Below are 27,358 nucleotides of genomic sequence, written 5' to 3'. Positions count from 1 at the left end.
GCAAAGGCAAGAGCATGGGGCTTGCAACTGGCATCTCAAATTGGAGGTGGAGGACAGTCTTACAGGATGGAGCCCTTAACTTGGGGAACCCATTGCTGCTTGGGGCAGATAGTGAATTGAGTTGAATTCTTTGACACCCTGCTGGTGTTCAAGAATTGCTTGGTGTCATGTGTGAGAAAACCCCCTCCCATGCACACACACTGGAATTGGGTCCAGGGACCCAAACAGACATGTCTATAAGGGTGTTTAATAAATATGATGGAATGGTAGAATAACTACTATTTAAAGAGCTAGTACTATGTGCCAGGCACTGTGTTAGATGGTTGCCTTATACACATCATCTCATTTGATTTTTACAACCCTCTGTAAGGTAGGCATCTATATAAATTGGCCACTTTATATAGATAAGGAATCTGAGACTTCAAGAGAAGTAACTTGCTCAGGTTCTTAAAGTACTAAGTGGCAAATCTGGAATTTAAACCCAGTTCCAATTCAGAAGCCCATGGTCTTTGTTGTCATCTTCCTGATTACATAGGATTATGAAATCTATTATTCTGATAGGGTTTTCTGTGTCTTTTCCATGATATAATTCTAGAAGGGTTCTCCTAGTCATAAAAAATCATTGAGCAAAAAGGCATTCTAAGTGATTTTGTATGAGTGATTATGTCTAATTCAGAGCCACAATAACAACTGTTCCATTCCATCAAACTATGATGCTTTTAAACTGCTAAGAAGTTTCCCAATATCATTTTACCATAACCAACTAGGTTGTTAGCTCTAAGAGAAAAGACTGTATCTTATTATTTTAGTGTCCCCAGATTTATCACATCCAGATAAATGATTCTACAGAGAGTAAATCCTACTCTGTTTTATAAAATACTTATTTTTGATAAATCACATGCTGTCCTTTAACACCTGATTAAAAAGTTTCTTCAATAAGGCAAGTCTTTTTTTTTTAGTTTTTTATTAAGGCATGATTGATATACTCTTATGAAGGTTTCACATGAAAAATAATGTGGTTACTACATTTACCCATATTATCAAGTCCCCACCCATACCCCAATGCAGTCACTGTCCATCAGTGCAGCAAGTAAGGCAAGTCTTTTGACAAATGAAAAATCAAAGCTAATTTTTAAGAAGTTACTAAAATAAAAAATGTTTCATACTTGAACTAAACTATATTCATACTTGAACTAAACTATTTAAAATATATATATAAACTCTATAATTTTTAAAACAATTCTGTGATAATTTAAAATAAACTTGTATTTTACCTCCTTCATCTTGGAAGGAATTTTATAGGTGTGAAATACTCACCTAAAAGTGCATTTTTTCCATGATCATCTGGCAGAAATCGCTTGTCTACAGCACACACTAGGATGTGTTCAGGAAGATTGGGGGACTTGGCCCCCACCAGGAGGAATCCTGCTGGGATATCAATTTGTTCCATACACAGAGATACCAAACGCAAATCCTTTCCTGCTTGACAAAAACCTAAAAACCAGTGAAAAGGGTACAATGAAATGTTGAGAGAGGGATTTCCTCATCACCCATCTGAAGAGTAGATTTACTAGTGGGAATGAATTACTATTAGGTACTGTTAGGTACTCCAACCAGAAGACAAGTCTGTCATATGTGCCCCTTTGAGAAGAGCCGAAAAGACACTGAAAGATGGTATTTCAGCCAGCATTGATGACTTTATATTTTCTGATCAACAAGTAAGGCAAGTGATACAGACACAGAAAACTTCTAAAAATGTGTGTAATTTTTTATGCATAAGTAATAGTGTTTTTGCTTTCAATGAAAAGTCGCCTCTCTAACTGCGGACAATCATAAAGCAGAAAACTCTTCATTTCTCAAAGAGAGAGACTGAAGCTCAGTTTGATGACTCATAAATGAATGGGCCAGAACTAGAATTCAGACCTGTTAGGTTATTTTCACTAGATATGACATGACAAAACATGACAAAACCTCACACAACCATTTTGTATTCCTGAATATATTACACTAATTGATTAGTTTATCATTTACTGAAAATTATTTGCCACTGATGCTGTCCTAGGCCTGGGGATAGAGTTGGATAAAATGTATCTTCTTCTAGATTCCCACTGTGGTCAGTTGGAAGGATGTCTAAGGAACTGATAATCACAAAACAATATTACATAGGACAGGCATTTTCTGCAGCCAAGGGCTGACTTTATGTTTTCTGGGAGATGATTAGAGTCCTTGCTGCACTCTAATCATGTGATTCCTGGAGAGTTGAGACATTGCAGAGCGACCTGGAACTGGCACCTGGTCCAAGCTGAGCCACTGTACTATCCTACCTTTCTGACCATAGTTGAACAGTTGGTGGGACCTGACATAAACCAGGCCAGCTGAAGCCTTTTCCCTGGGATTCTGAACATGGAGACAGGGACAGGATGGCAGCTCTGGTCCTTGCCCTGTGGGAGAAGCCTGTCAGCAGAAACAGGGGACTAGGGGGAATGTTCCAGCAGTGTTTGGATGCCTGACACCCAGCTGTGTCCAAATTTCCTATGGTTTGGTCATGATACCTTTGGCTTTGGAATTCTTCCAAGAACTTCCTCATTCTGCGTAAGCTAGTCTGAGCTGGGTTTCTGTCACAACCAAGAGACTGAATAAAATATGAAAAATGCTATTTCAGAGAGTTGTGGAAAATGGAGGATGGTTGCTTCACTCTCCAGCACAAACCTAAGCAGAATGCCATCACCATCACCTAGTACAGAGGGAAGAGCCATGTTAGACTCCTCCAGCATCAGTACATATTATGATGGTAACCAAATGCCAACAAACAGTGGATGCCATCAGTTAGTATAGAGAAGAAAAAAGAAAACAACATCAAACATTGTATGAAGCTCTGGTGCATATAAATTTACCAAATGGTTTGACTTATCAAACCTCAAAAGCAGACATAATGGAATTGGAAAAAGTCAACAGAAGAAAGACTAAAAATGACAAAAACAGTGGGGTTCAACCATTTCAAGCTTGTAGATCTTGTAGCATTAAAAAATTCAAGTTTAAGTGTTCATGAATTGAGAAAAATATCTAAATGTTATTATAAATTCTTTAACAATTTTAAATGAATCTGTGTTTTACTACTTACAATGTCATCTATATTTATTTGAGAAATGGTCACATAAATATGAATTATGTTATTTGTTCAGTTTACAAACACTTTTTGGAGTCTATGGATACACAGAACCCCTTAAAAATTCTGCTGTTCCCAACCTCATTAAGGGACAGGACCTACTGGTTTGATGATGATGATGACGATGATGAGATTGATGGCAGCTAAGCTCTAAGGAGCACATAAGCCAGGGACAGTGCTAACACTGCATAGATTATCTTATTTAATCCTCTCAACAATTCTAGGTAGATAATACTATCTCCTTTTCAAAGATGAGAGAAATTACAGCTCAGAAAGGTAAGAGAACATGTCCAAAGTTACATAAAGAGTCTAGTACTGTAAGACATGGGTAGTTTGCTATATAAAAACACACAAAAAAATACTATTCAACTTGGCAAAAAAAAAAAAAGCCATGAACAGTTATAATTCAGAGTAAAACCATCAGAGGTGAACATAGACTTTTTCACCAAAATCTAAAATATTAAGTCTAGGAGACATTTTAAAGTCCCAAAAGGGGCACTAAATTTTTTATTCAAAGGAATTATTGATTTGTGTATAGACAGTAAACTCAGAAACACATTTCCTACTAAGAAGTAGCAGCTTTTGTTGTGACTTGCTCCAATAGGCAGAACATATAAAAATATCTTCTCCAAAGCTATTGATAAATTCAGTGATAAGAGGTTCACAATTGCCTGTTTATGAAAACAGAATGCTTAGGGAGCTGTCTCTAAGAAGTGGTAACACAACCTTCCTACAACTTTGACTCATGTTATATTAGAAAGAATGGACTAGATGGAACCACAAGTTTGTACTAATTTGTGCCAATTCACAAATCATTACAAGCTTTTTAAAACATCAAAGCTATCTGGAACTTCAAGATGGGATATAGCACTTCCCCAAAAATTTATAAACTCCCAGGGACTGGACTCATAAAGGCATTCCATGACACCTGGGAATTATAAGTGAAACTCAAATGGACATCAATACCAATTTCCAAAAACTAAAAATTATTCTAATATCCTATTTTTAAAACAGAATGCTCTGAGGGCCTTCCATTCTACACAGGTAGGAATGTGGAAACCATTTGAGTGAATTCAGGACTCACTTGGTTGAACCTTTATCAGTGTGTGATTTTGATTATTACACACTTTTAAGTCGTTATTATTAACAGCCAGATGTATTGGTATGTTGCTTAATTCATACCCAGAATGGGCTATTAGTTAATGACGGGTAGCTTAGGGAACACTGATTGTGTTAATGAACACAGTCATTTTACAAATGTGCCTAAAAATGCTCTTTGCTAGATATGAAAGCTAGATTTAATTCTAATTCCATTCATCAAATTATAAAATTATAGAAAATGCACCAATATGTTCTAAGACACTAAAAAACCAATGTTATACACAAAATTTTAGTGATTTAATGTAATTTGCCATTTCATATAAGAGAGAAAAGTTTATCTCGTCCAGCACCATGTTATTTGCAGAGAAATTCTGCAATAGCAGTCTGAAACCTTTTCATCATGTAAAGCGAAATGCAAAAATTACAAAAATAAGCTAGATCATCCTTTTAATCCTAAAATTTTTAAATTACAAAATTTGGGTATTGAAAGTATATTTTGAATTTTATTTTATTTTATTTATAACATTTAATTTTGAATTTGTTAACAAAATGGTATCAATTTAAAATAAGTAGCAATTACTATGATAAAAATGTAGACAATTTTTTTCTCATATGCATAAATAATATTGAAGAGTATAATCATATACGATCTGAAATAAATACTTTGTATTTAAAATCAAGTCTTTACCACATGCCATATATGACAGAATTAGCTTTTAAATTCCTAAGGGATTCAAAAGATTACATATTACTATAAGAGATTTGTGAGTCAAAGATTGAGTACTACTAACATACTCCAATCTCTCTAATATGTAAATGAGGAAAGTAGGGGCCCAAAAGGGTATGAAGATGGTCCAAAGTGACATACCCAGACCAGAAAATATGGGATTAGAACCCAGATCTCTTTACTCCAAGTTAGGCCCTCCTTCGTCCTCATTAACATCTCTTTGATTCGTATAACGCTCACCTTCCCTCAGTCTGATGTAGAGCACTCTCCTCTGGCTTCTTTGCCTCTTTCTGCTGGATCCTGTCACCCAAGTTTCCAGGCTGAACCCTAGGGGGCACTTGCCACAACAGGCCCTGCCAGTTATGGGCTGCATTGGCATCTACCTCTCTCATACCTGATGAATCCTTAAAATGCATGGTTTTGCAAACCACAAAGGTGACCCGTGATTAGAGAGAGTGACATTTCTGATGAGATTTTAAAAGCAATACCTTGCAGCAAGGGAGATTAAGGGGGAAAAGTACAATTTTGGTTCTGGGCTTAAACAGGAATAGAGTCAAGAAGATAGTGTAAAGAACACATTAAGAAAGCCGGGTTTTCCATGGATGTAAAATGACTTCAGAGTGATTTCTGTGGCAAAATGAAAATTCCACAGTCCACTGAAAATAAGAGGCACTACTAGTTTTCTGCACTACAGCCTTCGAGCATTTTCCCATTTATGATGAGGACACCTAGAGGTCAACAGTAATAATTACTAAACATGATTGAATTGTTTGAGAAGCATGTTTTCTATTCTCCTCTTAAAAAGATTTTTAAAGAGGTGCCTGCAACAGTGACAGGAGAAAATGTCCTATCTTTTGCTTAAAAAAAAAAAAAGCCCACAATGGTAAAAGTATATAAAAGGAAACAACTGAAGGTGCTCCCAATGGCCAAGACTGGAACAATCTGAGCAACAAAATAAATAAAATAGTATTGAATTATAACCCTAACATAAAATAAAACCCAAAGCATAAATGATAAAAATAAATAACTGGCTAACTTAAAAAATGGGGTAGTAGGGACAAATTCTCACACATTAAAATTTCAAATAGTTTATGTAGCTACTGCCTCCTCAAGGAGGTGGAGAATGACCCGCATTCTTTAAGTGTAGGCTGAGTGTAGAGACTTTCTCCATAGCATGGAAAGCTGGGACGAGAGTAGAGGTAACACTGCCTCAGCCAGGAGATTTACGTCACCATCAATAGTCATGAATCATGCTGATAGTATGGGATGATAAAATATGATGAAAATAGCATTTTACCCATGACCTTCCTCCCCCAAACACATAACCACAGTCTTCAGGAGAAGAACATCAGACAAATTCCAATAAAGGGTCCTCCTGACCAATAATTCCTAAAACTGTCAGGGCCATCAAAAACAAGGGAAGTCTGAGAAACTGTCACAGCCAATAGGAACCTAGGGAGACATGACAACAGAATCTAATGCAGTGTCCTGGATGGGATTCTAGAAACAGGAAAAGGGCATTAGGTAAAAACTAAGGAACCCAAATAAACTATGGACTTGAATTACTATGAAAATTAATAATGTAACATGTTAAAAAGTGGGAGAAATATGGGGATATATAGAAACTCTGTACTTTTTTCTCAGTTTTCCTGTAAATATAAAATTATTCTTAAATAATAGTCTACTTTTTTAATGTCCTATTTTATCTTCTTGCATTCTATTTACTCTCCAAGACAAGCCATACAGACAATTTAATTAGGAAGAGAGAGAATAGGAGAGAAAGAACAGACAAGGCTGAGTCCAGGAAAAGGGTCAGGAAGAAATCAATCCAAGGCCAGAAATGGCTGCAAAATCCAGGAGACGTTCCTAAGCTCAGTTTCTAAGTATTCTGAGAATAGGCTCACCTGCCAAAGGTTTGACCTTCTGCTATGTGCTATTATTAACCGACTGCTTTCTGTAAACCCTCATTCTTGGGATTCAGATCAGCTAATTATATACAAAATATATCATAAAGGACCCCCAATTACGAAAAAACATTATGCAAAGAGCAATATTTAATTTTTTTAAGATTGAAAATAAGCTCCGCGTGTCTGCAAAGAAGGTAGGTAATGAATCTATGAAATATGATTGTATTTCAAGACCTACAGGATCCAGATATTTGGTGTTGTAGGTAGTTTCTACTTTCCCACTATAAGAAATGCATTATTAATATAATAAAGATTAAATAAGAAATCTCAATTAAAACCTCAAACAAAATGAAAGAAGTCTTACTACTCCCCTTTAGGGTAACTTTGAATTACATCTGAACTAATCCAAGAAAGATAGGATCTATCTTTTGGAAGCTACTGGAAGATCTCTGAAAGAGTACCCTAAGGAAGGACCTAAGCCTGTTTACTGTACGCAAGAAAGATAAGCTATCGATGTGCACATACAAATAACAATTGATTTGACAAACCTGCCCTTAAATAGTTCCATTTTCTGAGAGTAATACTGAAAGGCTCGCTTAATACTGACACTCTTGCAGCAAGTGATTTTAATTTTAAAAAGGAATCAATACTACAAAGTCCTTCTTTGTAAGTTTCATCTGCATTTCCTTAAGAAAATAGCCAAGTTTTCACTTCCCAGAACTAGATCTGCCTTCTGCAATTATCTCCAACTTGAAGGTTACAGAGTAATCTAAATGGGGGGTTGGGACAGTTTACCGTAACAGCTGTAAACACAAACTAAAGTAATCAAAGCAGTATTTGGAAGCCTAAAATTTGGTTGCCCTTCACCCCTTCAGACAATCAACTGCCTCCCAGCAGGGTAGGAACCTACACTATTCTAATAATTTACATAAGAAATTAGCAACCAAAATTTACATCTGAATGGTAACCCCTAGAAGCCCAGCAGGTATTAAGTATCTGCTTATCTAAATTGCCTCTAAAAATAGCTTTACCTTCCTTTAAGTCTTAGGTAAGAGGATTTCCCATGAAGGGAAGGTGGTATGCTGAAACAAGTCCAGATATTACACTACCTTATTTTACTGTCAGTTTTACACGAAAATTTCAGGGCTGTTATGCTTTGAGTGAGAGGACTCTTGTAACTACCTTGGAAAGAGCGAAACTGAAAGAACTCGGGCCAGCCTATAAACTTCGCTTTTTGTTTTTAACAGCCACCTTCATGTGGATTAAAGGGGAAAAGGAATAACGAACCTGTAATTAATTATAAGAAACCAAAGTAGCTGATGTGGGAATCTCCGTGCAGGACTAGTGTTTTCCCGTTGTCTTGGAATCTGAATCTTGTGCTTGGGTGGGCTAGTTTATTTTTTAACTCTGAAAAATTGCACATTCAAGTTTCCCCTGTCATCTCTAAAAAGAAGATTACCCTCCCCTTAAACTTCACATAATTGCTACAGGGTAAGAGTAATGTTCTCACGTTTTAAAATTCAAGAAATATTTGCTATCTGCTAGATCACTGACTTTATATCTTGGTGAGTGCTAAACAGGTTTCCATACTTGCTTATAAATAACACCAGTGTCAGATACCCTAAAAGGCAAACTGAGAGCACAGAAAAAAGAGGAATTCCTCTGCGATTTGTTGTATAAAATTCGATATTTCAAAATCATTCTCTAAAGCTTTACTCTGGTTGTTTAATTCTTACGTATAACAAGATTCTCAAAGACAATCTAACAGTTTAAGCACTATTTCAACATCTACTTGTTAACTGATAAATGAGTTAACCGATTAATTAAATAAAAGTCATGAAAACGGATATAAAACAGTTAAGTGGAAACTGAATACCACTTACCTTCCTTACCTCTACAGGTTTAAAGGCCTGTATTACATCAAGAATGAGTCAACTGATACATACTATATTAAGTCTGGGAAAAAGAAACCAATCCTATGTGGAAGCAGATTTAGAAAGAATGATGTGCTAGAGGCAGGCCCAACTCAAAGAGCAGTAGTCCTAACTGCTAGAGACCATTTGTAGTGAATCAGGGCAGATAAACTACTAGTCGGGTCTTTGAGCCTTTCACAGTTTATCAGATTCTTAAAAAGAGAGAGATTAAGAGTAGAAAAGAAAAAAAAGTCAAGAGAAAAGAAAACTTTCCAACAGTGCAAACTTATTTAACTGGCTTTACACATTTAAATCTCTAGTTTATCCTAAATTATTTATACTTCAAACTTTGTAGGGGGAATATCCTGAAATTTTACCCCTCTCTTCTCCACCCCAAGATTTTCATGCCTTGGAATCACCCCAAATCCAAGTCACCTGTGTATAAAAAAGCTCTGGCTAAAATGGGTAAAATAGAATCTACCTGCTAATTAGGCTGATATGGCCAGAAAACAGCACTGTGTAACACTAAATGGAGGGGAAAGAGTATATTTTTAAGTTGTGACATCACCAAAACCATGAAATACTGAGCTTGTTTTATATTAGGGTTTTCTTTATAAAAGTGTGGTTAAAGCGTTGGTGGAAGGGGAGGTTGACAAAACAAATGGGATTATCAAATTATGTATATTTTTATCTACTATAGACAGCAATAACCTGGATGATTGTTCAAAATAAATGGAAAGGTAATATGAAAATCTGATATCTCTATTGTTTTGGGGGTGGAACAGAAGGAGGAAGAGCGAGCACTAAAAACGTTCCTGAAACAGTAGCATTCTTGCAGGAAATACCTGCAGCACAGGAAAAGCCCTGACCTGGGTCTAGGCCTGCCTTTGCCACATACCATCTCAGAGAAGCCACTCAACTGCCTGACTCTGAATCTCAGTCTCTTCATCTATAAGATGGGGTGATAAGACTTGTCTTGCTTATAGACACCTGCTATGAAGTGATCATGGAGGATCATGTGAGTACGAGCACCAGCATTCTTCATTCCTTTCTGTAATCACTGGTTTCCAGCTTTGAGCACCACATGTAATGACTGGAAACTTGCCAGACAATATTGTAGGGATTGAAAAAAAACAAAACTGAAGCCCACCGTCAGTAGTGCAAGACCCTTCTGGGGCGGGTTTCTGTGTGTAGGGAATTGGTGGGCTATTCGAGTCGGACATTTCTTCATCATCTTCATCATCTTCCATTTCATTAACTGTTAGATTGTTAGAAAAATCCAGGCTTCCATTTTGCGTGTAGCGGTGTACCAAATCTTTATCCAGATCCTCCACCTTGGGTTTTACATCTGGGTGAGCAAATAAATCATAGCTGATTTAATAAAAAGATGAGTATGGGAAAATAATCAGAAGAAAAACTCACAGTTTTGAAATATCTGAGGACAGGGAGACTAGCATTTCCTAACATTTAATCAATTTATTTCAGAAGTCCCCAGACTTGGAATTCCCACTTCTTTTAAAAGGAGTCTAGAAATGTGCGGAATTGAGAAATTTACCTGCAGATGAGAAAGGATGCTGGTCAGGGTCCAAGTATAATTGAGAAAAAATGGGCCGTGGTACCACACTACTACATCGGAGAGAGGCTTCTATGGAGTTGTGGAGAGCTTCCTCAAACTGAGCAGATTTCAGTTGCCCAGCATATGAATTCCCCATGGTCTACACCACCCCTCAAGGGAAAAGTGGAAGAAAGGAGAAAATTGATATAATTAGAGGATTATATGTCTGCAAAGTACATGTATAACTAATATAAACTATACCCATTTATCTTGTTAAGATATGAACTATATGAACACTACCTCTATTTCTTAAAACAACTTGCATAAATTATGTTCTACCACTTTAGCTTTTTGTTTTTACAGTGCAAACTTCTTAAAGAAAGCCTCTTTAAAGGATTTTGTATCTGAGAATCAAATAGTAATAAATGCTTTTTACATATTTCCTGGTAGCAGTGAGCAGTATACAGAGATTTTTCATCAAACTGGCTGAGTTTATCAAAGCTTTGTTAGAGATTCCTATGACTTGGAGGAAGAGCTTGAATCACGTTTTGGCAACCTTTCTCATAATAGGTAATAAGAAACTAAATGCCATGTATTTAAATTAACAGGTTCCTCTTCACAAGAAAAAAATTGTAACTATGTGAGGTGATGGTTATTAGCTAAACTTATTACAGTAATCACTTTGCAATATATACATATATCAAATCTTTGTGTTGTACACCTAAAACGAATACAATGTTATATGTCAGTCATATCTCAATAAACCTGGCAAGAAATAAATTATTAGGTTCCTTTCTTACAAAAAGGTTCCTTTCATAACCAAAAGTATATGCATGACACCCAATTAAAAGTTACAAGTGGAAGAAAATCAAAGTCTGTCAAATGACATTTTCCTGAAATACTGCTTTTATTCAAGCTCCTAAGACTTCCCCCAGATACAACGATAAACACTCAAATTTTCTAAAGCTCAAAAGTGATTTAATTTTCAATGGACCGCACACATGATCAAAACAGGTGGGGGGGATGGAGGAGGCATATGCTCTGTCACTAGCATATGCTTACACAATAATGGTTTCTCTATTAAAAATATTCACTGATGAGTGGTAACATGTAACTACCAAAGAAATCAAACATGGTTCTTGCAAGTTCTCATACAGTCTACAATCCAAGTTAAAAACAATCGTTTATTCACAGTTCTCTTTTGTGCTATTTGTCCCATTTCATTTTTTCTTTCAAATGGACATTTGTCACTCTTAATTATAATTAGTGGGGTCTAGTATTTGACTTTCCAATTCAATTCTGAGATTTTGGGGGAAATATTTAAAACCAGAATTGAATTTAAAAAATTGATACATCAAGCTTTTTTATGTGTCTTGTCCAATTAATAAATTAAATGGGTTTGAAGAGATAGTATCTTTTCCCAAGCACATTCCAAAAAACACAAAGTTAACCATGCATTCAAGACAAAAGTGTTTTATTTCATTTTTATTCATCCTTTATGCTGAAAACCTTTAGAAAATAAAAACAGATTAAAAGAAAAAATTTCTAACCTGCCTTAATGGTTCTGTACATTGAAATCTGGATGAATCTCTTTTGACAATTTCTCTATTTTGCCAAAAGTATTTTAGGTACTGAAATAAAAACCCAGCCCCAAGTAACTTGATTCCAAAATTAACTATTTGACCACTAGTATGGGTATGCAATATGTGTTAAACTGTTATGGAAATAATTACTGTAATATGCCAACTAATTTCATAATTATTAAAACCTGTCATAATGAAAACATTAAAGTTCAATGCTATTTTTCCTTTGTAACAAAATTACATGTTACTATTAGAAATTTTTACTTTCTTCCTTGAAATACCAGAAATTCTTCTGTAAAATAAACACATCTCATCAAGACTCTCTGGAACTGGCATAATTACCAGAGGCCATCCTGTGAAGATCAAAGAAGCAAAACAGTAACAGGCAATGTGTGACCTCTACCATGTCACCAGGGACCAATTTTTTAACAGGGAAAAGAGTCAATAATCCAGAATAGAAAACATTAAATAACGAGAAATGCTTCCAAAGTGTGATTTACCACATCCATCAAGGTGGCCGCACTGAGAGAGTTCAGAGTCTGTATGTTTCAGAGAACAAATATCGGGGGGATTTATCACAACAATCATTTAAATCTACATAAAACACCAGAGGCAAAAACTAATTTCCCAAATGCAAAAGAGAATTTCAAAAGATATTACAATAATTGTGCAGATTTTAAAAAGTATAATGGGGAAGAGTACAGATGACTAAATATTTTTCATACAGCATTCACTTAATTTCTCTTAATTGCCTATTTCCATTTAATTTTCCTAAAAAGCTGTTTGGAAAGCAGGCTATGAACAGTAAACAGATAAATATAATTAGTAGTAATATATTAAAGACTTCTGCAGATTTTTGTTTTGTTTTGTCTTAGTAACACTGGGTCACTAAATCCAGAAACAGGGCTTTGGTCTCCTTTACAATATATTTGGATGACTAATAAGAATTGTAAGTGTGCAAAAAAAAAGAAATTCACACTCAGAGTAATTACAGTAAAATAGAGATACATTTAAAATGACTTAAAAGGCACTGCAAATAAATTTGTGTCTAGAATCAACAAAATCAGATTGTTGTTCTTACTTCTGCCAAACAGCTGGCTTCTCTCAAGATCAGATGTAAGGACTGAACAAATGTATCTAAATTATTAACTGGCAAAACACCCATTCTGTGGTTAATTCATAGTTAGGAGGAGGTAGCTTCAATGAAAAAGCAAGGGAAATTCAAAGCAACTGTGAACACTTGGTTCTTATATGGATGTTTCTCCTGCTACCTTCATTTTTCCACTCTGTCACCTGCCCTGTCTTTCCATCTTCTTACCTAATTAACACTGCTAATTGTATTTGTCAGTTTTGCTACAATTTCAATGCTACTTAAATAGCTGTGGGTTTTCTCTAGGCAATTATCAGTCACTATACTTAGGTTTCTAAATTGCTTGTTGAAAGGCACTTTAACCTTGAGAAAACAGACATACAGCACACTGAATGTTAAGTCTTATGTTTATGTATATGTTGCTTTAAAATGAATAATTACAAAGGACTGAAAAAATCACACAATTTACAAACGTAAATTTATAAATTAGAAAGGAAATACTTAACAAAGCCTATTATAGCCTACTCCTAATTTTATCTTTTCCCCTTACTATACATATTATAATATACATTCTCTATGTATATGTATATAGTGTATAAACCGCAACATCAAAATACTGCCAGATTCCTATAACAGTCCCTTTTACTACCCATCTGCCAGGTGGTCAACATCTTTCAAAGGTACCCACAACCGTGTAAGTGGTATCTTAAGAGAGCTCTTACAACATGCAGATGTTTTCCCATTTTCCCATTTCCCTTCAAAGAGAAAATTCTCTTATACTTGTTTTTCTTATTCTCTATCCTTGACTCTGACATTGATTTTCTTCTTACTACTACAAAATACACAATAAACAGATTCAGGGAGAAACCCAAGGTTTAAGGTTATTCATCAACTGATACCTATTTCTATGAAATACAAATAAATTTTTTTTATCTGTAATCCAGAAACATTACACTTCATGTGCCATTTATTCTCTTTATATGTTAAAATAAATTCAAAGGTAACTTTTCAGAGTTAACAAGTTTTGATGTTTTTAAAGGTCTCTACCCTATGTGGATCAGTCAAATCCTTGTTAGAATAATTTTTAAATTAGAGCAGTCGCATTCCTTACCCTATCTCCCCAGCACTTTCAGCTTTGAGGGAAGCAAAAGGTGGTATTTCAACAGTGCAAAATTCTTCACTGAGAGACAAACATTAAAATGATAAACATTTTGGAAAGCAAAGTACACTTCAAACCCTAACTGTTCTTTCAGACCTATATTGACTCTTATAGTACTTGCCAACATTTGGTAAGGATTATCTTTCCATTAGACAAAAGCAAGCATTCCTTAGATAAATCAGGAGTTTTTTGCCATGAGACTCATAAAACCTTTTCACAACACAGATTTTCAAGAGAATCCTTTAAGGTTTTAGAAGGCTGCTCCTTTTACTAAGTAACAAAATACACCCCATGGTGTCTCACTGACCCCACTCAGCTGTCCTTTGACCTCTTCAATTGTTGAAGCCTAACTCCAGGGCCCACAGAATGTGCCTCCCATATCAAAAAAGGCGAATGTTGCTTCCTCCTAGCACCTGGTGTAACAAAACGCAACAGTTCTCTCTCTCTTCTATCTCCTCTGTTCCCTCTCTGACCATTTTCCAGATGTTCCAAACCCAAATGTTAAGCCAATACTAGATTTCAGGATATGCATGAAGGAACAAACAGGAACCAGTCTGAAGTGGCAATGACCCTCTTGTTCTTTTTGGCCTCAAAAGGGTACGACAGGAAGAAAAGGAAAGGAAAAGATCTTTGCCCTCTCGTGGAAATGCCAGGCTACTTAAAACACATTGTAACTCGATTAGCACACATAATGCCGCGGGGAAGGGGGGTGGTACATGGGAAAGGCAGTATGTACCGAAAAGACAAGTAATGATTCTACAGCATCTTACTATGCTGAGGAACAGTGACTGTAATGGGGTAATGTGGGGGGACTTGATAATAGGGGGAGTCTAGTAACCATAATGTTGTTCAAGTAATTGTACATTAACGATATCAAAATTAAAAAAAAAACAAAAATAAACCACGTTGTAACTTCCAAAAGGGCAGAGACATCTTGGGTTATGCCCTGATGGACAAGATTCTAAATTGTTAATTCTAAGTAAACTTTTAACTTTCATTGACACTGGGGGTAAAAAAAAGGCAGTATCACCTTTTTCCTTTTCTCAATTAAAAACCTTCTACAAATAAAAAAATTTTCATCAAACTTTTAAAACATACATCTCAGGGGAGTGTTACATGATAAAAATTTTAAATACACGTGGCCACTACATATGGTTTGGGTTTTACTGCAGAGGCCAAAAACCTAGATGTCTCTCTTATTAGACAATTTGAAAGATAAAACCGCAATCAACAAAGGGGAATAAAAAACTGAATTCTTATTATCTTAATTCAGGTATATAGGATACACAATACAGAGGAGGCTAATGTAGGAAAATTGCTGAACAAGTTTTTATCATTTTTTGGAGAGGATGGGGGAGGGGAGAGGAACGCAGGGAAGGGATGGAGAAGAGCTCATAGAAATATGTTTAATCAGTTTAAGGATCAAATATAGTAACTTTATTTAAATTACAAATATAACTTCCTAAAACAAATTTGATTTTGAAAATTTGGGAGAGGAAATATAATTGTACGGTACCTTGGTTTATTTATTAACATTTTTGAATCACATTCATGATTAAGTTGGGCTGCCAACACTTCAGGGAGCCTGTTGCCTAGATTTTAGTTTTTTAAAGCTTTTGTGCACCTGCAAACACAGAAAAAATATATATGTAAAGACATGAGTTAATTTTCAAATGCATTATATCCAGAATACAATAATCTCAGTACTTATAATCCTACAAAAATTACAATTAGAAATGAATTACCAAAGTCTTACACAGCTCCATATACATCATATCTTCTTAAATCATCCCAAATTAATCACTCCTGATTATATATACTAAAAAATAATCTGTTTTAAGATTTCCCTCCACTAAATATAAATTGAATAAACCTATCAACACATTTTTGACAGGCATTATCATATGTGAAAAGCCTGCAGACATTTTTTTTAGGAATAAAATTAGTGGAAGGTAATTTTCTTATTCTAAGGAATTCGAGTTTTATAACTTCTCATGCTTATGCAAAATTTATCTCCTCACAGAACTATAACAAAATTGAAGACATAACTAGTATTGATTAAAATAATTTTTCTACTTTTTGAGACTACTGCTTTGATAATTTCCAAGAAAGAAAGCCTGCAGGAAGGAAAAGAACTAGTTTCCTATCCTTTTGATTAGTTTATTCCTAGAATAAATTAAATAATTATAATTAAATATAGTTGGCTGAAAACTACAGCGTGCATATTATTCTCTTCTTTAAGTAGCTTATGGTCAATATAAACTATTGCATGGAAAAATAGGAAATATAGTCATAAAGCATCAAGTGAAATAAAAATATTTGTCATTAACTTTTATTCATAACTTGGAAGTATTTCTATTCCTTTGGTACTGTGTCTAAAAAGAAAACAAAAGGATTTTCCTAAGATGTACTGATTTCAATATGCATATTTATAGCACTAAAATATTTAAAGTAATACTGTCTTATGTTTTCTAAAAAGATAGTTTTCATTTTACTCTCCCTTTATGCCAATTTGAAAGAGAGGAAAGAGAGGAAAGAACTATTTTAGATTTTGAAATAAAAATATTTATCTTACCTTTACTATCAGAAGAATGTCTTCAGGCAAAAGAACAATTAAAAATGCAAGACCCAGATTTTTGAACTCAAGTACTTCCCACCCACCCACACACAAATAGCCATCTTCTTGTAAGTCAGGCATCTTGCCTCCTACATCCAAACCCAAGATTACCCCATATGGTCAACAAGGTCAAACTGCATTACTGCTAGTGAAACTACATGACTCCACAAGGGCCTTAATGATTTTAAAAAAGGTCAGTAATCCAATTCTAATAGCTTCAGAGTCTAAAATTGCTAATTTTTGGCCACGTGCTGCACACTTCACCTGCTAGTAATGACATTTTTGTATTTTCTTCTAATTACACTCAAAGCTAAGACCTTTGGCCCTGGGCCACAGACCCCTATTCAGGCTGCACACATTCTCTTAAACGACCTGATCCTTTGTTGTCACTCTTACTCTTTCATCTATTATTTACACCCATAGAGAAGGAAGATACTCTACCGTTTGTATAGCTTAAAGCTTCCAATCATCTTAATTTCTTTGCCTTTCAATTTATGGTCTTCACAGATGAATGCCAAAAAGTTTGACAAAATCATTTTTTCCAAACACATTCTACCCACCACCACTCCTTCCCCTCTCCTATTCCTTGGCCAAGCTCCTTCCTGTTCCTTCTGCGTATGGGATGGACTCTGTACCAGCCAGGATTTACAAATTTTGACTTTTACCAGCAAAATTAATTTCTAAGTATAATATAAAATCTCTGGCTTGTTCTGACAGATTAGAAATAATTTTATTTCCTTATCTCATCAAAGAACTCATCAAATTAAGTGGAAGGTCACTGAACACAAAATCTCCCCCCAGTCTCCCTAAGGCACGAGTGAAGAATTTTCAGAATTCCCCTACAAAAATGTCAAAGCTTCACCAAGCAGTAAGGATGCTAGTTATGTACTTAAAACTTCTACAGTTGCTAAAAGAAAAAAGAAAAAAAAAGAGGAAGGAAAGGAAAATTTTTTAAAACTTTAAATATAAAAAAAGGTTAATCTTTACAACATTTTAAATGACAACTAATCCTCCAAGTGAACATGCTGTATCATTGTAATTTCCGAACAGTTTCTCCAGACATTTTTGTTTTAGTATCATAAACATTTTGCAAATCCAAAGCATAGAATTGTTTACCATGATTCAGATGTCCCTCTCACATCACGGTAGCCACCAAAATACTCTGATTTCCAAGATGTTTATAAAATGACATATGCTCCATCTTTGCTCTCTCTTTCTCTATTGCTCAGCTTACTCTTGATTTCTAACAGCATTTCTTTGTTTGTCCTCTCGGCAGACCCTGAAACCCCTTGTCTTTTCTTATTTTCACCATTTGCTTCAACCAGCAGTTCACTGGAGACCCATCCATCTTGTAATGCCTGAAGTGACAGATGCTCTCAGGAACCACCACACTGCTGAGCGAACAAAAGATAACATCACCTCTAGGAACTCCAGAGAGAAATACAACTGCAACCCAAGACAGGGGCTGACTTGACAGACATTGGACCATAAACCTCTTCTAAGTGAAAAAGAAAACAATTGCCACACACACAAAAAAATCTGACACAATCAAAGGCAGAAAAGAGTGATTATTTGTGGATTGCCTTTTCTCTTTGGCTCACTTCCCCCCCCCCCCCCCCCCCGACGCTTTTATATTGGGGCAATTTACTTGCCAAGACCTAAGAGAAGTTCTTGGGAAAAAGGCCTTTCTCAAGTATCTTCTTTTATTCAATAATACTCAAAGTGAAATTCATTCACATGTGTGTTTCAATAAATGTAAAGTTTATGCTATAGCATTCTTTAAGCCTAACTTATCTTGTTTGCATAAAGCAGTATCTGGACTCAGAAATGCTGACTGAATTCCATTGCTGAGAAAGGCATAGACATGCTTTGCAAATTAAAAACACATTAGAAAATTAAAAAGCAGCATGTGACACAATGTCAACAATATGTGTAGCTCATAAAAAAGCTCACTATTCATTCATCAGGCAGCCTCCAACTTGCATTAAAAAGACAATTAACAAGAGGATTCTGGGAAGGACTACATATCTCTTTTCTAACAAAGGGAAGGTCATATTAACATCTCCCAGCAACAAACTGATGACAGGGCTGCTGTAAGTTCAGGGAACTCTGCCTGATTGCCATCTAGGTTTTTTTTTTTTAAGTACCTTATTTAAAACCTTAATGCAGCAATAGGTAAATTTGAACTCCAACATTTAACTGTAATTTAACATTTAGATAAATACAATGAAGGCAAATTTTTGCAGAACAGAAACACAAAAACCGTCTTGGAGGTCAATTAAGGACATTGCGCGATCAATGTCAATTATGGAGATTAACAACCGTTTTTATAATAGTCATCAAGCAACACAGAGGAAAACCCTCTGCTGCAGCTAAAAACATTGTCAGTTTCAAACAGGGTGTTACAAAAATCTATGTTAAATCTAAAATAAAGAGCCAAATGCTCAAGAAAAGTTTTGTCAACTATTTCTAAGAAACATGAGCATTTACAATGGCATCTCTTTAATACAAATATTTTAATTTCCTTTAAATTTTTGCACAAAAAGCCTTTAAGTTACAACTACTTTGCTTTGAAATTACTAATGATTCGTCTCTTCCTCATTTTAATAAAAGCACATAAATTAAAAGATTTTATTTCCTGAGTTTGAATTATTTATGGATTAAAAGAAAAAATTTCAAAAAAAAATCAATGTATCTGTTTCCTAAACATTTTTTAATGTTTCCCTTATTTCCTCACTTCTGTATATCTGTACCAATAGGATAGTACAAATATTTCACAATCACTGAATTTTCTGGGGTTTAATTTTAAGGCTGGCAAAGCAATGCATAGAATATAATTAAATGAATATGTACAATTATATAACTCAGTGGGAAAAAGATCAAATAATTATGGACTGCTTATCAATAAAAAATGACTTACTCTTAATCTTTAACTAGACAACTTTGTTTAACACACACTGACTCTAAGTAATCTTTGCAAAACTACTGATCCCAAAGAACCACATAGTCAACTCTCAAACTTTGGCATTAATACCGAACGAGACATGACCTTGAAATGACAGTTATATTACAGAAAGCTTAAAAAAAAAAAAGTGACCAACTTTTAAACACAATAGGATCAACATGCATGTAGGAAAAATATAACTCTTTGGAAAGTTCTTATTGCTTGACTGATCAAAAACAAAAGTTTTCTTTTAAGGGCCCCTTCCAGATCACAGTCAGTGCCAGACATCCACACAGGAACAAAAATCCATCAAAATGAAATCCTAAAAGGGTTCACCCTTCACCATCCTATTTGCACTTCAAAACCCTGTAAGTCCTTCAGTTAAACCCCAGGGCTGAACCATTTCAATAATAAGAGGTGGCCAGGGGTGATTTATCTCCCATTTGGCCTCTGGACGGAGCTGTAATGTCTATGAAGCTTCCCTTCTCTGCCTTGAACCCTCCCCCAGGTCTCAACTCTCCTTTGTGAAGCTTAAATCTGCAATACCTTATAAACAACTCACATGCCCCTTCCAATCAGATGCAAGAATAGTCTGTAACTCAAGATTTGGGTACATTTTTTTGGCAATGCTTTCACAAAATGGAATGCTGCTGAGTAATCAGAGCATTAAAAATACTAGGTTAGATTTCAGGTTCTCCTTGTCATAAATTGGGGAAGAATATAAACTTCTTTAACTTTAGCCTCTCTCTTCTCATATGTGTTGTTATTATAATTTCTTAAACCTTTTCCAATTTATACCTCGACATGGTTTATATTTTGGGCCACACCAGCCAGCTTCCCAGCAGTTATGTTGATCTAAATTTAAATCCTCAAATTATAAAATATTTAAACAAATGCAAAGAAGTGGAGATTTCACAGGTCACAGACTCCTGGGTCAAAAAGACCTTAAAAACAGATATTGGACCAGTATGACTCAACTTATCTATTCTACCTTTGTTATCAAATATGTACTGTAACTATCATCATACACACATACAATTTTCCTCTAGCAAATAAACACCAAACAATATCAACAGTTATTTAAATTGAAATATAGGTCCAAGAAGTTGTTAAATGTAAAGTATAGTGAAGTTATTCCTTAAAAATGGAGGATATTTTGTCACTAGGCATGATTTTCTATTTCAAAATTATATGCATATGCTTCCTACTGGAAAGAGGATGAAAAACACATGCACCCTTTTCCCAACCTGTTCACTGTTTTCTGTTTCCATTTAAAGCAGGGGAGCTTGTTTTTCAAATTGATTCTAATTCCATTTGACTGCCTTATTAACAATTTGCACTAAGTGATTCCACTATAGTGATTGCTGTTTAAAAGTTAAAAAGTTTCAATTATTTCACTAACTTGATAAATTTAGAGATTTCACAGGCAAATAAAAATGTATTTCATTTTACCTTAGTATCAGAAAAATTTCATTTTAACTTAGTATCAGTATTTCATTTTAACTTAGTATCAGTTAAGAAAAGTTAAAAAGAAAAAATATATGACTGGTAGTTAAAAATAAAAGAAATACATTTTTGTCAATTAAAAGGAAAGAACTTTATGTTTTTGGTGATATTTTTCAATAAAAATTTTATTTCTTCTTTTAAAAAATGTACCACTAACATCATTATACCTCATTAGCAAATAGTTTATTTTCAGAGCTCCACAAATTCAGAAACACCACAAATTCTAGAAAAACCAACCCTAACAGCAAATTACTTTATTGTATGTTACCAGGTCAAAGAATCTGAGATTTGTATTTGAGATAACATAAAAATTCAAACTGTTATATAAACCATGAAAAACAGACAACTGAGAAAACCTAAGGAACATGAATTTCTATATCAGTGGAACAAATTTTAACTCTAATAACAATACTAAGGAAAACAAATTTCTTAACCTACTACATGACAAAAAAAAAAAGCTTCCCTCAGAAAACCAACAAGAGTAATTGATCCACCACAGAGGAAATATTCAAATCTTCATTAAATATTTATTCAGTGCAATAGGTTGTTAGGTCTATTTAGACCTCAAAGAAAAAAATAGTTCCTGTTTGGTAGGAATCAGGTCTTGGGAGAATTGAATGGAGATGAGAGGCAGTTCCTCAAGCCATAACACTATATTTCAAAGTGACAATGCTAAAAACTGGAGATGTGCTATAAAATGTATTTTACTACTTTGAAATAGGATACAAAGAAAGTGATAGTTAAGAAAGTATTAATTTTAACAAGGTTTAACTGAGTAAAGCAACTTGATGTCCTATGAATGTAGCCCAATAATATTTGGATGTTCACTCCCACTCTAATCATAGCCAAGTCACCTATCTTCTCTAGGCTTGTTTCCTTATCCATAAAATGGGGTATAAAAGTAATACATTTCTAGACTGAAAACCCTATAGTGGTAAGGGGTGGGCAGGGAATTCAAAATTGTTGCTATTCACAATAACAACAATAAAAAATAATACTTAAGAATCATTTTAATGACGGATCTGTGGTAACATTATTTTTTAAATTGCTAAATTTAATTTGGTGATTGAAGTGAAAATTTATATACACAGTGCAGTATGCTAGGTGCCTTAAAGAGAAGCCTAATTGTAAAATACTTATTTCTCAAACAAAATAATAACACAATTCCAATAAAAATAGCAGCAGAATTGTTGGGAAATAGTATGAAAATATCCATAAATTCAAAAGGAAGATTACTAAAGACAAGACAGAAAAATTGTTTTCAAAGAAGGTTATAAGGGGAGGCGAGTCAAAAAAATGTTAAATCATATTATGAAGTAAGTGCCTTTGGCCATTAAATCCATGTCACTAAATCCAATGAACATTTTTCAGTTCTCATCTAACATGCCCTTGTGTTAGACTTCAAACTTCCTATCCCACCAATCGATGTCCTCTCACAATTTTTCTGGTTTTCCTCCTTCTCTATGCCCCTTCTCAATCTTCTTTGCACTCCCATAACATACTACCCAGCAATGAAATGTTGGTGCTCCACAGGGCTTAGTCTGTGTTAACTATCTTCCAACGGCTCCAGTGATTCTTACCTCTTGTGTAATCCCCTCCCACATTCAGTAAGGACTGACTTGTACTATCAAAATATTGAACAAGTAACAGTGTGTGACTTCCAAGGTCATGAAGGATATTGCAGTTTCTGCCTTGACCTCTTAGATCACTTGCTCTAAGAGAAGGCAGTGAGCATGCTGTAATGAAACTCAAGCAGCTCTGTGGAGAGGCCCTCATGGGCAGAATCTGAGGCCTCCTGCCCAAGCCAGCACTAACTTGCAGGATTGCTCCCCTTGCCTCCTCTCAGGCATCCCCCACTCACTTCTCTGCATTACAGTGTAAACTCTTTGTTAAAGCTCTATGCAGTCAATGCTGTACATATTCCTGTCTGTATCTTGCACTGTTCTTTTCCTAAACATTGTGCCCCAGCAACACTGACGAACCTTTAAACACTTATGTTCCCTCTGCCTGGAATACCACCCATTCATTCCATCTTTCACTTTTGCCTGAGTAAATTCTCTTCATCCTTTAGATCTCAGCTCAAGCATTGCATATCTGATCCTCTTAGCCCTTTGCTAAAAGCTGTCATAGTAAGTTATTCTTTTCTTTCCCAGTAATTAGCTCACTTTTGAGCTATATAATTTGTATGGACAACTGGTTAATATCTATCTTCCCTATTAAATTCTAAGCTACATGAAGGTAGGGACTAACGTTTTTCTGTTTTTGCCTATTATTGAAATCATAGCACCTATTGTGGTGCTCTCCTAAAATGCAGGGCAGGCATAAGAATGCGAAGCACATCAGTGACAATCCAAAAAGACTTTATCATCTATAAAAATTATTACATGTCAATTGAAGCATTATAAAACAATAAAGGGAAAGTAAAATAAAACATTTAATGATACTAAAGTAATGATAAACAATTAAAAACAGTAACAGCTAATTAACTTTATATTAGACACTAAAAATAAATTAGAGAGGAAAAAGATTAAATTTAAATATCTATGACTAAATACATGCCAACCCACATCAAACCATATAAAAACTAAGAGGAAACAGAATTAAATATTTATTATGCTGATATTTATCATGTATCAAGATTTATTATGGTGTCATAGTGAGCATTTCTAAGCCAAGAAATCACAAAGGATAAGACTAACATATTTGACTAGTAAAAACATAAAACTTATATATATTTAACACCTAAAAAAAATAAAAAGAAAAAAACCAGCTGAGAAAAATGTTTCTAGCCAATGAAAAGAGTTAATGCCTGTTTTATATATATATATATATATAATAAACACATGAATACCCCCACCCATGGGAACAGCCTAATATTCCATTGATAGGGAAACAGTTAAACACATTACACTAACAGTAATGACCATTACCATTTACTGAGTACTTATCATGTACCTCACATACTTTTTTTTCATTTAACGTTCATAAATCCACCAATAAATGGAACACTATAAAGCTATAAGAAGTATATTTTTACATAGAAATATATTCATAAGCTATGAAATGGAAAATATTTCTATAAGGAAAATATACATAAATAACCTGATAAGACAAAGAGATAAAAATATAAATCTCAACAGTGTGATAAAAGTCAGAAAACAGTGCAAGATGTGATTTTAGGTTGTAATGTTTTTTCTTTATGCTTATGCTTTATTTTCCAATTTTCTACAATGCAGAACTTACTTTATAAAATGTTATGCACATTGCAAACTTAAGTTCTATATCCTTTATTATCATAATCATTATTACTATTTGTATTGACTTTGAACATCTGATAGTTGCAAAACAATGATTTCCTTATTTGAAAGTAATACTTTTTCACATTGTAGGTTTATTACAGTTTAATGTACAGTAACAAATATAGTTTATGAATGTGCACATTGTAAAAACTATAAATACAACTTGCTTTTAATATCCCTTCAGATATTTTTACTATCATAAGCCAGTAGATTTGTTAAATTTATTAATGTAGCTTGCTTATGTAGAGGAGCTTTGAATATATTTTTCCACCATGATATAAGTAGTCCAAAACTGATAACCCCTAAGATGAAACACAAATTTCACAACCTAGTGTTTAATTATTTTGCTGGGCTTATTCAAAGTTATCTTCCATCATACTCTACTCTGAAATACCTGTTCTTATCAATTTGACTTTATTGCTGTTCACCACAAACAAGCTCATACCCATATCTGTGCTTTTGCTTCAATTTGTCTATCCCATTCTCTCACTTAACTTTTCAGCCAGTCCTAATCTTTTTCTTTACTTTTATAGTTCTCATTGTAATCCCCACATCATCTAGCACAGTTCTGGGCATACGACTGGCACTTAAGAAAAAATGATATCAAAAATGTTTTCAAGGTAAAACCTATCTATATTGAATCAGTATAGAAATTGTGCCTCTGTAGGTGTTTAAAACAGAATATTTCTATTTTCAGAATTTTTTAAAACTTTTCCTTCTATATTTACCTGGTTGAAAATATAGCCATAGAAAAGAGTGTGTGGTTAAAATTATCTCCTCAAACCCTGTCTCACAGTCTCTTCTCACTGGAAACCACTTTTACTAGTTTAAAAATATATATATATAGTTTATAAAATAAAGCACATATAAGTAAAGACAAATCAAATATACTCAGTCTTTTGGATCTTGCTTTCATAAGTTAAGAAATATTTTGGATATTTTTCTATGTAAGTACATAAAAATCTTCATTCTCTTTTGTGCCTTCAGAGAATTTCCTGGCATGATTATTTTAAACTAGTCTCTTAATGGTAGATACTTAGTTTCCAATCTCATTTACTTCTAAAGGTATTGTAATAACCAACCTTGTATTAATTAATACATATGAATTTAGCATTTGGAAAAATTCCTAGAAGCAAAATTGCTGGGTCAAAGGATATTTGCAGTTTTAATTGTGTTAAGTATTACCAAATTACATTGTTTTTATTTTGTTTGGTTTGGCTTAGCAAACACAAAGCAGTCATTTCTTCCACACATTAGAAACATTTTCAATTACAGTTCAGTTTCTATAAAGTCTACATCAAGTAGTAAAACACCAAGAGCACAGAAAAGCTGGGTTAGAGGGAATCCCTGATAATGAGGCACTAAGTGAGTGTTGAATTAAGGGTTGAACCAATTTACACTCCCACTAGCAATTTATGTATCCCCATACTTTTGACAATGTAGAATATTGTATTTTGGATCTTTGTCGATCTCACAGATAAAAAATGATATCTGTGTGGTCTTAATCTTCATTTATCTCATTATGAATGAAATTAAATATCTTTTCAAATGTTTAAAAGTCCTTGAATTTCTTTTCTGAAATGTCCAGTCATAATACATTTTCCTATTTGGTTTTTTTTTTTCTTGATTTGTAGGATCTCTTTACATGTTAAGGACTTTTGTCATTTGTGTCTGATATGAATTGCAACATTTTCGCCCAGTTTGCTTTTTGGCCTTTTGACTTTGCTTATGGTGACTGTTGTTATTTTTCCACTCAGACAGTTTAAATTTTTACACTGTTAAATTTATCAATTTTTAAAATGTTAACCAGTTGCATGGTAACACAGAACTCACTGTATCTGTTTAATTGAATAACCTACATAAGCCAGTGTTATATTTTCTAGAGGCACTAAGAAAACAAGACATTGAAAATAGAAATAGAAGGGGAGTGAGGTAAAGGGAAAACACTGACCTAAGTAAGTAAAATTCCCCAAAAATGTTATTTTTCCATTTAAAAAAGAAATTCTTAAACTCTTTCAGGTTACTGATCATTTTGTGAGAGGAATGAAATAAATTATTTCCATCCTACCTACTCTCTCTTACTTTTGCAAAAGGGACAGAAACACATAACACAAAAACAGGAAAGGAGGAGGAGAATGGACAACATGATTTTGAAGTAGCCAACAGGAACCTATGATGGAAATTTTGGTTCAGTGGTTTCTAATCCTAGAAGAAACAGAAGAAACATTTTTGATCCATCTTTTTCTGGATCCTGGACTTAATTTAAATTATTGGAAGCTACATACTTCTGGTAGAGGGGAGAGAACCTCAAGCAAAGTGTCAGATATGGATTTTTTTCAAACAGGGATGTTTATGGACTTTTTCCCTCCATACCCCAAATTCCAACTTCTAACCTTTCATTCACTTCCTGTGAATGTTCTACCTTTCTTTAGTCCATACTAAACCATGGTATCCAATCAGTTGTTTATTGTCTTTGCTGGTGACTCCTACATCTATATCACTGGCTGTGAAGTCTTTTCTGAGTTACTGTTCTCCACTCAACCTCCATATGTCAATTCAGTATGTCCAAAATTATTACTATTAGAATAAAGGCTATTCCTATTTCCTGATTTCATTATTTTCACTTATTCACCTAGGAAGTACAGTGAACTGTGCTAGGAAGGATTATAAACAGTCCCTAATCTCAAAGAGATCCCTATCTAGAGGTGAAAAAAGGTCTGTAAAAGTGTATATTTTTACTAGAAGTAGGAAAAAAATACTATAAAAGCATAGAGAATTTTGCAATTCTATC

At 34.3% G+C, this 27,358-nt stretch overlaps 1 protein-coding gene across 8 annotated transcripts in view; it reads right to left on the bottom strand.

Annotated features, from left to right (window-relative positions):
- Nucleotides 1-27,358, bottom strand: part of GREB1L (GREB1 like retinoic acid receptor coactivator) — a 246,383-nt gene that overhangs the window by 112,007 nt on the left and 107,018 nt on the right. For 5 of the 8 annotated variants that reach the window (XM_037017933.2, XM_037017888.2, XM_037017922.2 and 2 more), the window contains 4 exons: nt 15,718-15,825; nt 10,370-10,529; nt 9,965-10,162; nt 1,318-1,494 (listed from right to left, as the gene is read on the bottom strand). In XM_037017933.2, the coding sequence (XP_036873828.1) occupies nt 1,318-1,494; nt 9,965-10,162; nt 10,370-10,526 (532 nt within the window). In that variant the 5' untranslated portion in view covers nt 10,527-10,529; nt 15,718-15,825. Of the gene's footprint in view, nt 1-1,317; nt 1,495-9,964; nt 10,163-10,369; nt 10,541-15,717; nt 15,826-17,934; nt 18,213-27,358 lie in introns of all 8 variants that reach the window. The other 3 variants (XM_037017910.2, XM_037017912.2, XM_037017896.2) reach the window with 3 other exon arrangements.

Source organism: Manis javanica, chromosome 9 (assembly GCF_040802235.1).
Source record: "Manis javanica isolate MJ-LG chromosome 9, MJ_LKY, whole genome shotgun sequence".
NCBI classification, from domain to species: domain Eukaryota; kingdom Metazoa; phylum Chordata; class Mammalia; order Pholidota; family Manidae; genus Manis; species Manis javanica.
This window is presented reverse-complemented; position numbering and strand designations above follow the sequence as displayed.